We start from the raw sequence: 13,149 nt of genomic DNA on the forward strand, positions 1-13,149 counted from the left end.
CAAATCGATCTTATCAACTAACTGATATCCATATGTTCATGTAGGATATCCAACATTGATGATGCATATTCATTTTATAAGGGTTTTCAACCTATAATTACTGTTCGCAGCAAATGATTATCATAATACACATACATACACATACATGACCTTTGGGTCTGGGGCATGGAAGAGTTCACAACTTAAGATTACAGACACACCTTTACTTAAGTGGTAAGGACTGATTACATGGGAAATCCAAGGCAAGTAAGGTTGGGTTCTCTTAAGGCAAGTTAAACAAATGGGCTGAGCACATAGTAGGATAGCAGTCTTAAAGTCTTCAGAGAACTTCACTGTAGGGCCCAGCAAGAGTCCCAGTCTCTTACAATATAGATGTATTTTCATCACAATGTGTGACCACAGTACAGCATTACCTAATTCTAACCATTTATTTTAAACAGCAGCCCATGAGTGGAAGAACATCACAGCTCACCCATAAGTCTCCTATTTTGGATATTTTAGCATGATTAAGCATTCTGTGCTTGTAGGCACACTGAACAGGACCATTCCTTTCCTGTAAACTGTTATGTGCAGGGATCCCACAGTTGGCATGTGTTCAGACTTCTGCATGTATAATATGTCAGCCACTTGACTCCCAGAAAGGCTGAGCAAAGCTCTAGTTCCTCCTGCTGTAGGTGAGCAGTGTCTGGGAAGACAAACAGTAGCAATGGAGGGAAGCCTGGGACAAGTGGGGCCGTGGATCCCGGGGAAGGAGTGGAGGTGCTTAGGAAAGTTTGCTCAGAGCAGGAGCTGTGGGAACAAGTGGACACCAAGGGACACATGAAGAAAGCTCTGCAGAGCTTGCTGATGAGCTGGCTGAGGTGGGGAGAGCAATGTGAAGCTTCTATACTGTGTCCTACCATGACAGCTTATTACGGAGAAACACACTGTGTATTTATAGAGGTAATGAGGGGGTAGATGATTGTACACAAACAACTATTAGAGACCAAGCATTTTATTCATTTTTTAAATTTGTGTGTGTGTGTGTGTGTGTGTGTGTGTGTGTGTGTGTGTGTGTGTGTTAATGTCTGTGCTGGTACATGTGTGTTCATGTGCATGTAGACACCAAAGGGTCTCTTATTGGCCTGGTACTTGACAACTAGGCTAGGCTAGCTAGCTGATCAACCCCAGAAATCCACCCATTTTTGCCTCCCAAGCACTGGATTGCAAGCATATACTACCATGCCTACTTCTTTTACTGGGTCCTGGGGGTCAAACTCAGGTCCTTTCACATGCAAGGCAAGCACGTCATTGAGCCATCTCTCTCTCTCTATCAATGTACTGTCAACCAGGCTGTGGTGAAATTAAACCCAGAGCCTGTGTTTGAGCATGTAAGTGTCAATGGGCACCCCAGACACCAGTTCAGGAGTGGGTGCACTGTGGGCTCAGGAGTGGGTGCTTTTGAAAGAGCTTGGAATGTGAGCTGATAGAGTATGTGGGAGAGTACTGGTTCAGATCTCTTGAGTTTCAGTTAGACCTAACCATTTCTCAAGTATAAACTTGGTGCAGTTTCTTAGCCTCCTTTCTCCCCATCAGTCAGATGGTGGCATAGTCACTATTTGGCCTGTAGAGTTACATTCTCAGACTGTGACAGAACACATGGCAGTAATGACTAAAGGAAGGAGGGACTGATTTTGGCTCATAGTTTGAGAGGACACAGTCTACCATGGCAGGGAAGACAATGCTGTAGGTAGCCCCATGGCTTTTGGAGGCTTTAGCAGTTGCTTCTCATATGGCACTGACCAGGAAACAGAGATGGCTCAGGCCAGAACCAAGGCCAAGCTATAACCATCTAGCCCTACTGCTACAACCTTACATATTCCAGCTAGGGTCTGCTAGGTAGGCGCCATGTTCAAAAGGATCCTCTACCCTGCAGAATAGCTGGGGCCCAACTGTTTTAAAATACCAGAGTCCACATACAAGCTGCAGTGGGACCCATTGCTGTGAGGACAGAGGTGACAGATGTAACAAGAGGCCCTTGTTTGGGTATGTCTACAATAGCAGTGACCATTTAAAGGAAAATGGAAAACACTGCTCCTATTTGCCAGACCGGAAGAGAGAGAGAATAAAGAAGGGCATTGTGGAGAAAGGCAAAGGAAGAGTTTGCGGGTCTCTGAACTCAGGAGTTCCCAATGCCCATCAGAGGCTCTGGGGAGTATGGAGGAGTCTGGACAAGGAGGGGAGAGGAGACCGGACCTCCCAGAGATGGAAGACACTGGCTCAATCAGGAGGGGCAGGGGCAGGGGCAGGGGCAGAGATAAGGGTCTCTGGGCTGAATTCTCAGGCCAGTGGCCAGCTGCCTACCTGATCTCCCTGACCTGAGCAGGAAGGAGTCCTGTTAGCCTTGTCTGGCTGGGAGAGAACATCCTTACCTCCCAGGAAGCCCTCCATGCACGCCACCTCCCCCTCCCAATCTCTCCCACTGCGTTTTCATCTCCTCCCCCGCACCTCCTGTGATTTCTCTCTTCTAGCACCTCAGCTGGTGTGAGCTACAGGCTGTGGGGTGAAATGACACCACCAGCTTCCCCAGCCCTGTCACAGTCCCGAAGGCTGAGGCTTCAGTCTATGTACACACAGTCCAGGGATGCTTGGAAGGAAGAGAAAGACAAGGTTTACCCGTGACTATTTAAAAACAAAAACCAAAACCAAAAAAACTGGCCATGTGCACAGCTCCAGCCTTGGCTCAAGTGGTGTTGGTGTGAGACAGCCCTCTTCTAGGGCTGCAAAGTTCAGAGACAGGCATGTACTCAACATGCGGCAGGAACATGCCTAGCAGCTTCTCAAGGTTCACCTATACATGCAGACCGAGATCTTGGGGGCCAACTCCTCATCACTGAGCCTCCCCCACCACCAGGGTGCTCTCTGGAGACGTGTTGTGTCGCTGCTGTGTGCTGACTGTTCCAGACAGCGCAGGGGAGGCTGTGGGGGTGGCTGGCACACCAGGCTTAGGCAGCTAGGGCCTGCCAGCTTCTGCCTTTTCTGGAAGCCCACGCAGGCGCTTCCGCTGGCCTCCAGGGACACATTTCCTGTTGGAAGGATGGTAGCCCTTGTGCCTCTGCCTCCAGCCTGCAGAGAGGAAACCTGTGCAAGGCCAGGCATGTGTCTGCATCCACTGAGCAGGACAAGAGGCCATGAGGCACAACTGTCTTTAAATGGAATCTCACTCCACAGCACAGCTTGGGCTGTGGTTGCTTAGTTTTGGAGGGCACTAGGCCGGCTCTGCATGCCTTCTTGTGTGTTGTTCTGAACTTGCACTGACCTTCAGCAAAGGGAGGATGCTGCCCTCGTGGTAGGGATGCAGGCTAAGATGTATTCTTACCACCACACAACTTTAAAAGGAGACACTTCTTATCAGCTAGAGGTTTGTGTACTAACACGATTGTCCAACAGATGGCACCAGAGTGTCTTGAGGAAGGGATTCTTTCGAAATGTGCCTGCCCGGAAGGGCTTATGGTAACCCTGCTGAAAGGGCAGAGTCAGTTTCAGGAGAATTTTTACAAACAGCATGCCTAATGGGCAAATCACAAGCCAATTCTAGAGCTGGCTCAAGAGGCAATCCCCATAGTTTGTCCCTAGGCAGGTTTTTCCACGTTGGTCACTCTCCTTATCCAATTTGACCTTCCCATTCTTTCTGTCTCTGCTCTTTGTCAGCTCAGAGCCAGGCCAGGGATGAAAGGCACGTGTGTGTCAAGTGGGGGTGCACTGGTGCTGTAGTTACGTGTCCTACCGTATTTCTAGGGCCAGCTTACCCTGGATGCTGCATGGTGGACAGAGAGAGCTGGCTCCAAACTACCATCACCCCAGGGACAGGCTCCACACCTGCAGAGAAAGGGACTAGTTTCCAGTCTCTAGAGTCCTGGGCTTCTCCGTCACTGGTTCAAACACCTGTTATCCAGCAGGGACAGCTCACTCTGTGACAGGACAGCTGTGCTCTCATCTGAGGACTGGAGGACCTGAGCACACACATAGAGACCTGGAAACAGCTGAGTGTGTTGATGCACACCTTTAATCTCAGCACTCAGGAGGCAGAGCCAGGTGGATCTCTGTGAGTTCAAGGTCAGCCTGGTCTACAAAGCGAGTTCCAGGACAGCAGGGCTATTATACATGGAGACCCTGTTTTGAAAAACCAAGGGGGCAGGGGCACAAACCTAGCTGTCATCAATTACGTGTGGGCAAAGAATGATTTATATATATTTAAATGATTGAACCTAAAGGAAGAATTCTACGCATGCTAAACAAAATTCTGAGATTCCAGTGACGTGTCAACAAAGAACACTTTACTGGGACACTAGTGCACCCATTTTGTTCATGTAGTATGGTCTATAGCTACTTAAAAACTTTTAAAGATCTCATTGAGGTACAATGCACACTTCAGTGTAGTTTGGTGACTTGGGGAAAGGCACAAAGCCACATAACCACTACCACATGCAAACTATTTCCATCATCCAGAAAGGTCTTCACGTTCCTTTATGGTCAACTCTCCTCACTTACCTCTGGTCTAAAGCATGTGGTTGAGTCATTGCAAAAGAGATCAAATGGTCTACAAACGCCTAAAGTATGTTCTAACTGGCACTTTCTAGAAAAAGTATACTGACCCTACACAGGGCAGGGGAGGCCACTGTGTCTCTTAGGAAGAACCCTGAGTCCAAAGGCAAGAAACGCATGGTTGATAGCAGGTCACCAGGCCATGGGAGTTCTGGTTTCCTTGTCTATAAATGACGATATCAACTGTGCCTGCCCTACCTGTATCACATGACTGACTTCAGAGATGTACAAGTGCTTTGTAAGCTGCAAAGGCCTGCACAGATGCTTAGTCTCGCTCACCCAAGAAAGTGGGTCACTACTGTTGACATGGATGAGATGTGACCTTTCCCTGGGAATCCTCTTCCAGCCCTTTCTTCTTGGCATCTTTCTCCCTGCTTTGCCACATCCTCCTGGCCTTTGGGGAGGGTTTCCTTAAGCCCTCAATGTATCGCCCCTTCACTCTGGACAGTTTCAGGTCACCAGGTTACCAGCCTCAATATGTGTCCTTCATCCAAAGCTGAGGACATCTTCCATCTTATTGACGAACAGATTTTATGGCGAATTATACATACAACAACCCACGTGTGTTAGTTATTTTGTTACTTTGCTGTGACAAAATCCCAGTCAGAACTAAGTTGACGGAAGAAGGGCCTCCAGGCTCCTGGTGTCTGGGGATTTCAGCCTGTCGTGGTAGGGACGGCATCAAGGAGTAGTTCGATGTGCTGGAAACTTGCACACAGCTCCTGGCTGGGAAGCAGAGAGCTCGGGTTAGAATCAGAAGCAGATACCTATCACTCTGAAGACTGGTCCCCTCTGATGCACTTCTGCAACCTAGTGGCCATGTGTCCCCAAGGTTTCATAATAACCTCCCCAAACAGCCCTACCAGCAGGGGACCAACATGTAGGGGACATTTCACATTCAAATGTAATGACCGAATGACCAAATCTGCCTGTGGAGGAAGGCTCCACACACCGCACTGTTTGCTTTTGTACAGATTTGCTTTGTCGATAACACCCCAAGTCACTGGTTGCTCTGGGGGCACTGTGCCCTTGGGCCTTGTTTTGGAAATTGGCAACTTAGATATAGCAGGGAATTATGCTGAAGAGGAAGTGTGTAAAAGGAGGAGGTGGAAAGCAACTAATAATTCTCATTGCCCATTTAAGGGGACTTTGAGAATAACGGCATTGTAAGGTGAACCTCTTTGTTCCTGTGACTTCTCTCATCCTTTCCTTGGTGTGACTACCAGTCACCTAATATCAAAAGTCTGCTGTCACCCAGAAAACCACCTAGAGACTGATAACCCCGTCTTGACCTAGAAAGTTCCAAAGGCCAGAAGAGAGCCCACCCCTTTCTCCAACAGCGCCCACCTAATCTCCAGATCCCTTGGCCCAGATCCATTCTCACTTCAGCTGGAAAGGCACTGAAGTGCCTTTTCTCAGTTCTGGGCTCTTGAACCCTGACCCTGACCTGCTTCCGCTAGCTTCATTCTGGCTTGATACCCAGACTCTCCAGGATCGAGCACAGTGTTTCTGAAGGTCTCTTTCGGCTCCTGCATCTCAGGCTTTCCTTGTGTTGGCCAAGTCATTGCAATGGAGATCAAATGGTCTACCACTCCTACAACATGCCCAACTGGGTATTTTCCAGAAAGATTTTCCTGTGGTTCCCTGGATCTCTTGGCCTCCCTCCTGAGCCAGTGTCAAGGAGTCTGGTGTCTCCACAATCTTTCACCAACGGCACTTCTGCTATAATGTCTCTGACAAGATGAGTCTCCAGCCGACTATGTAATTGCTCAGATGTTGCTAGGAATGGGGCACTCACCCAAAGGGCACCCCATTCCTTTGTAGCTATTTTTTTTTCCTGTTCAAAAATCTTTACGAGTTAAAAATTTCCTCGTATAATCTGGCCTGGTGACGTCAAACCTGTGTTCAATCTGTGTTCTGGAATGATGCAGAACACACTCACTATAGATGTCTCCCTGCTTCTCTTATCCTACCCCTGCTCCACATTGCCTGCGTCCCTGTGAAATCCTTACTGCCAGGTGCTTGGAAACGGCCTCTAGATGCCCCCTGGCATGCCACTTGGGTATTCCCAGCTGCAGTGACCTGACATCTTGCCTTCCTTACGAGGGGTCTTTCTTGCCTCTGTGTGCAGGGAGCCCTCGGGCAGTGCTGGGGAAGGTTGTATGATGGTTTGTGTGAGATGTCCCCATAGACTCGGGCACTGGAACTCTTGGTCCTCAGTTGGTGGAGCTGTTTGGGGATGCTCAGGGGGTGGGGCCTTGCTAGAGGAGTTATGAATTATGTCACTGGAGGCAGGCTTTGAGAGCTTAGAGAGTCGTGTCATTTCGAGGTAGCTCTCCCTGCTTCCTGCTTGTGGTTTGAGATGTGAAGTCTCAGCTGTTTCTGCCACCGCTGTCAGAATTCCCCGTCATGATGGACACGTATCCGTCTTGAACCATAAGCCCACATAAATTCTTTCTTCTGTAAGTTGCCTTGGCCATGGTGTGTTATCACAGCATTTGGAAAGTAACAGATACAGGTTGTGCGTTAAAATAACGTCCCTTCTGACAAGGAGAAGGTAATCAAGGCTATTCGGAGCCTCTGGAACTTGCAAGTGGTAAGAATAGAAACAACTGGCTGTGGCTAAGGTCTTCCTGATGCTTACAAACCACAGGACCTTGAAGCCCTCATGAGAAATATGGTGTCTGCCTTTAACCTATGCTCCAGGCACTCAAGGCCCAAGTTTCAAGCAGTTCCCCATCGGCTTCCCAGGCCTGGCCTCTTCTGAAGGGCTCTGGTTCCAGCTGCTATCTCAAGGGGCATTTGTGGTTAAGAAAGACGAGGTGAGCTCTGATAGCAACTGTTCCTCCTAGAGCCTTCAGCAGGGGACAAGGATCGGAGGACCCCACCCCTGCCCCTGTAGGCTTTGCTGAGTGGAGAAGCCTGGAACATCTGTTATAGGCTTGATGTTCTCATCAGCAAGGAACCAACTGCCAGGCAGTGGAGGGACAGGGGTGTCCTCTGTGCACCCCTTTCAGACACTGTGGCAATCACCCCTCCAGGCTGATCCTGTGCTTCAGAGAGTACCAGAGACGGGAAGCAGGCAGACTTACCTTAGTCCTTTGCTCTCAATGACTTCCTTGGGACTTCATGTTTTAGGAAATTGAATTCGGTTTGCATTCCAACACATTACCCATAGGGCCAGTGGTACACTAGGGGGCTTGGAAGGGAGAAAAGAAAGGAGGAAGGAAGTCCTAAATATATCCCCCTTTCTAAGTGTCAGAAAAATTAGAGGCTTTCTTTCAGGCAACAGCAGACAGGACGAATTAGTCGGCAGCAAAACTCAACGGCATAACACAGATGCCAGCAGAGTTGGAGAAGACAGAGGGCAAATCCCTTTGGAGCCTGGAGGGGGAGGACAGGGAAGGGTCTAGGGAGGAAGTGGGCAAAGGGCCCTCGGCTAGAATAACTAGTTTTTAATCGGCTTAGTGAACTCGGCATGACATATCTGAGGATCCCTTCTACATGCAAACTAGAAAGCCACATAGGAAGGGAAGGGAGACTCATCTCGGTCCACATGTTATTGACACCCAAGAAAATCTGGGAAGAGTCTCCATGCCCTAATCATACACATAATCTTCTGGCAGACTCCTAACGGTGAGGCCTGGTTGAGCTCAACACGCTGTCAAGTCTGTATTGACCCCATCCTATGAGGCCATGACTTAGGCTGTGTTTGGGGTTACGATGAATTGATCTTTGTCCACTGAATGCAGCAATAATATAGGAAGCAGATATGGGTCTTTTAACATGTATTTTGCTACCCACTTTCCATGATTTTAGTCTAGCCTTTGTGTTGTCCATGGCCTTGATATATACAAGTTTTATTTTCATCTCCAGAGTCCAGTCTCCTCAGTGAACTTCAGTATTGTTATACCATGTGGAAAAATGGACAGGAAAAGGTGATAGGGGTGTAGGGGACCCAGTTAGAATCACTTCAGAAATTCAGGGGAGATATGATGGTAGGTGTTGTTTTGGGGTGGTCCTTTGGGAATATGTTAGATGAAAAAAGGAAGTCTCTTACCTATGACCTAAGACTAAACATGGAGTTTAGTGATGACCTTTTGGAGCCAATGTTGAGTGACTTCTGCCCTGTTATTGACAGTAATGATAGTGATAGTGATGATGATAATTCGTTATTATCTGGACATTCCATGGGAAGGATGGATGGTTCGGCAACTATGTATGTACCTATGGCTTTCTCTTCTCGAGATCCTAACGAGGCAAGATTTTTCTCTGTCCTTATTCCCAGGAAACAAGTATGAAATCAAGGTATACACTGGTGACGTGATTGGTGCAGGGACAGATGCTGATGTCTTTATCAATATCTTTGGAGAGTATGGAGACACAGGTAATGAGTTTGAATCGTTTCCTCACAAGCCATACCCAGAACTGCTTCCTAGAGCAGCTGTGTTCTAGAATTCCCAGCTGAGGACAGCAGCTTGAGCCCCTCCCCTTTTGGTCCCTCTGCTAAGCATCTCTCTTCTCTTCTTGTGCTGTGGTTTGCCATGGTTTGTCCTGAACAGTAGGTTGTCTGTCTTAGGTGGTCAAATGTATATATATGCAATAGCTTTCCAAAACACTCTCTCTCTCTCTCTCTCTCTCTCTCTCTCTCTCTCTCTCTCTCTGTCTGTGTGTGTGTGTGTGTGTGTGCAGTGTGATTTTTTTTTTTCAGAATAAGTTATGCCGGTGTTTCTATTGATTAAAATGAAATGAAATAAACCCAAATTTCCCATTTCCAAGAATTTATTCTCACTTAATTTCTTTATTGCCGTAAGCCCCGTGCTTATGTGGATTGTAGTGTGGTATAGACTAATGCAGTGAGTGAAGTGGGATGATACAGAGCGGGACTAAAGGGTAGAGAAGCACTTGGCCTCCCAGGTGGAGTGGAAGCTGCCCACAGACACAGCACAGGTGCTGGAGGAAGTTCAGGTCACAGGCTGGTGAGGGTGAATTTCCTCACTTCTGCCAATTTAGCGGAATAGCATAGGAGACAGAAAAGTTACAGAGATGTGTAAATCTGGGGTGCACTACATCAAAGAATTCAACGTAGATGGCTGAATTATAAGGAATGAAAAAGAACTCTTCAGGTAACAGACATGAAGGAGAAACTCAAAAGCAAAGTATTAGCTATGAATCAAGACTGTGGCTCTGAGAAGGAGCTCATCTATCTAGAAGACAGGTTTTCATGCTCATTGGGGGTCAGAAAAAGAGAAATAGGTCCTGAATGAGGCAAGAGGTTGGAAATTAGGACCGCAATGAGGTCAGGAGCCCGAGTCATGTGGCAGCATCAGTGAAAGGCAAAACAATGGCTCACTGGCACGATCACCATGTCTCTGCCAGAACCCAAAATTAAAAACAAGACAACTGAAAACATATGCAACCCAGGGACTTGAGGTCTGATTGTTACATTAGATGTATGATTTCAGAATCCTTCTCCTCCCACATAGAATATTTGGTTCGGTCTGGGTGTGGTGGCACACACCTTTAAACCCAGCACTTGGGAGGAAGAGGCAGGCTGATCTCTTTAAGTTCTAGGCCAACTTGATCTACATAGTGAGCTCCAGGTCAGTTGGGGCTGTATAATGAGACCCTGTCTCAAAACAACAATATGCAAACAACAGCAAAACCAAATTAGAATACTTGGTTCATAGCAAGTAAATCTCCATTAGCATTCTGCAAAAACCTTTCTAAGACTGCATGAGATTCCCACCAGAGGAAGCGTTGGGGTGAATTCATTTTTTCCCAAACTATAAAACACGTAAGGACACAATCCAGCTCGATGAAGCCACAAACCACACAACAATTGGAATGAAATCCCTAGTGGTTTCAGCTAATGGAGTGACGTGGGGGCAGCCTATAACTTACATATTTTTTTTAACTTACATATTTTAAAGCTGTTAACAGCATGAAGGAAGGAATTGAAGAAGGTAGAGCACCATTAAAAACAACACATTAGGAAAAATAAACAAAACCACAGGAAACGAAAGTATGGCTAGTAAGGATAGACCCCTCATAGGTGAGCTAAAAATGCAATTGTTTATCTTCCTTTAAAGATGGAGGAGAGAATCAGTGAGCAAAGCCCTCAGAGGGAACGCAGGGAGAAAGTGTCGGAAGGGGACAGGAAAAGCCATGAGAGCAGGGGAGGGGGGCGAGGTCTGATAGAGGATGAGCAGGAGTTCTAGAAACAGAGGATATGGGGCACAGGCAAGAGGAAATATTCGAAGAGCCAATGGCACGAGGTTTTTAAAGATCCAACAGATTGAAATCGTCAGTTTAAAGTCATTGAATAGAATCTATGAAGAAACCAAGTGCCGAGAGAAAGATCTTAGAGGCAGTCGATTTGGCAGCTCACTTTCTACAATACCATGTAGCTGGATGGAAGACTTCATCAACAACAGAGGTTATAAACCCACATAATCACAGCTTCAATATTCTCAGCAAGAATGTATCTCAACCAGTAATTCCATACCAGAAAAGCTATCATTCCAAGTGGGGGTGGGTTGGAATTAACAACTGTTTATTCTAGCAATGAGAAATGGGATTTATGTGTCCTACACTCATGATTAAAACAGCCACTACTATATACTCTTGGATGTGGTGGCCCATAACTGAAAATTCCAGCACCTGGGAGACTGAAGCAATAGAAACAGGTGTTTGAGGTTAGCCTGGGCTACACATTGAGTTCAAGACCAGCCTAGCTTACATATGAAGGAAGACCTCTGTCTCTCTTTCACACAAAAGTGAACAACACTGATAGCCATGTAACAAATTTAAGTGAGCAGTAATTTAGCATGAATCTTAAAGGTACTTGTTAATAAAATCAAACCTGGAGCCAGGAATTGAGGTGAATGATGGAAGGTCAGAGAAGCAGAACAAGCCACAGCTTCCTCACCTTGGCAGTTCCTCAGCTGATCCTGTTTCCTCTGACTGGAAGCCTCTGAGTCCTCATCCAGAATGAATCTCAGCTGAACTGCTGCTAGAAGCTTGAACGCTTAACCAGTCAAAATGCTTCTAGTTTCTGGTCTTCACACCTTATAAATCTTTCTGTTTCTGCTGTTACTCCCTGGGATTAAAAGCTTGCTTTCTGGGATTAAAGGTGTGATTCACCACGCTCGGCTGTATCCTTGAACAGATGGATTTCTGCCTCTGGAATGCTAGGATTAAAGGTGTGTGCTACCACTGCCTATCCTCATGTTTAATATTGTGGCTGTTCTGTTTCTGACCCCAGATAAATTTATTAGGGTGCACAATATTTCAAGGAACAAATACCACCACACAGTAACCATAAATGTAACCGTGACTAACACAAGGGGCATGAGGAATGTTTACCCAAAATATTTAAGATCAATATTTGAGAAGGAAATTGGACAAAGCATTATAAAGATTGTCTGTTACCCATCTCCCCATCCCCAGATGAGTTCAACTGTCAACTGCAGACTTCATTAAGCTAAGTGTGAATATTAAAATCATAACAGCAAACACCCAAAGTAGAAATGTATAATCCATAAGTGAGCAGAATGAATAAAAGAGAACAAAGATACACTCAGTAGATCCGAGTGAAGCAACGAGGAAACCCGGCTGACAGCAAACGTAAATACATTGATTATCACGGGACTGGGGAAGTCTTTTAACGAAGATCAGATGGTCTGGCCAGACACACATAATCCCAGCACTTTGAAGGTGGTCCAGGAGAACTGGAGTTTGAGGCCAACCTGAGCTACTAACATGATTCTCTTTCAAAAAAAGATATTCTCATATTATATCAAAATAAAGAAAAAATACAGCTTAACCATATGAGAGGAGAAATTTGGGGATGGATCAGGCAACATGAAGTATTCTGGGAAAATCTCACCAACAGGAAGGAGGCTGGAATAACACTATACATATTCACCAATGTAAAGATGTAAGCAAACTGCTTTGTTAGAAGAGAGAAGTTGGTCAGTGGTGGCACACACCTTTAATCCCAGCACTTGAGAGGCAGAAGCAGACAGATACCTGTGAGTCTGAGGCCAGCCTGTTTTACAGAGCGAGTTCCAGGACAGCCAAGGCAGTTACACAGAGAAACTCTGTCTCAAAATAACAAAGAAGAAGAGGATGAGGAGGAAGAAAAGAAAGGCATGTTACTGATGTCATCACTACCACCACCATCATCATCATTATCACCATCATCATCTGGTACAGAATATGTTGCAAGATGCTTCACAGTGCTGATAGCAGGTGTGGAAGGAAGCCTCTGACCTCTGCCTCATTTTAGGCTGTCTAGGAAGGATGTAGCCAGGTAAGATGGTAGATTTTGAAGAGGGGTACTAACCTAGGGGTTGAGAATATTCAAGCTGCATCATTGGAAAAGCATTTCTCTCTGTCCTGGAGTCAGAGTCTCACAAGGGTATGACCTGGAAGAATCTTGACACCAATTCCAATTTTCTGTGTTAACATTCATACCTGGTAAAGCACAAGGCTCTCCCTTGGCATGATAAGAAGTTGGGGTCCATGCCCTGTTAATGTCACTGTATGTCCTTAGCCTGG

At 46.4% G+C, this 13,149-nt stretch overlaps 1 protein-coding gene across 3 annotated transcripts in view; it reads left to right on the forward strand.

The window, feature by feature from the left end:
• The window catches only part of Loxhd1 (lipoxygenase homology domains 1), a 159,054-nt gene that overhangs the window by 25,964 nt on the left and 119,941 nt on the right, over positions 1-13,149 (forward strand). For all 3 annotated transcript variants that reach the window (XM_036205229.1, XM_036205230.1, XM_036205231.1), the window contains exon 5: positions 8,873-8,971. In XM_036205229.1, coding sequence (XP_036061122.1) covers positions 8,873-8,971 — 99 coding nt within the window. The remainder of the gene's footprint in view (positions 1-8,872; positions 8,972-13,149) is intronic.

This window comes from Onychomys torridus, chromosome 13, assembly GCF_903995425.1.
Source record: "Onychomys torridus chromosome 13, mOncTor1.1, whole genome shotgun sequence".
Classification (NCBI taxonomy): Eukaryota; Metazoa; Chordata; class Mammalia; order Rodentia; family Cricetidae; genus Onychomys; species Onychomys torridus.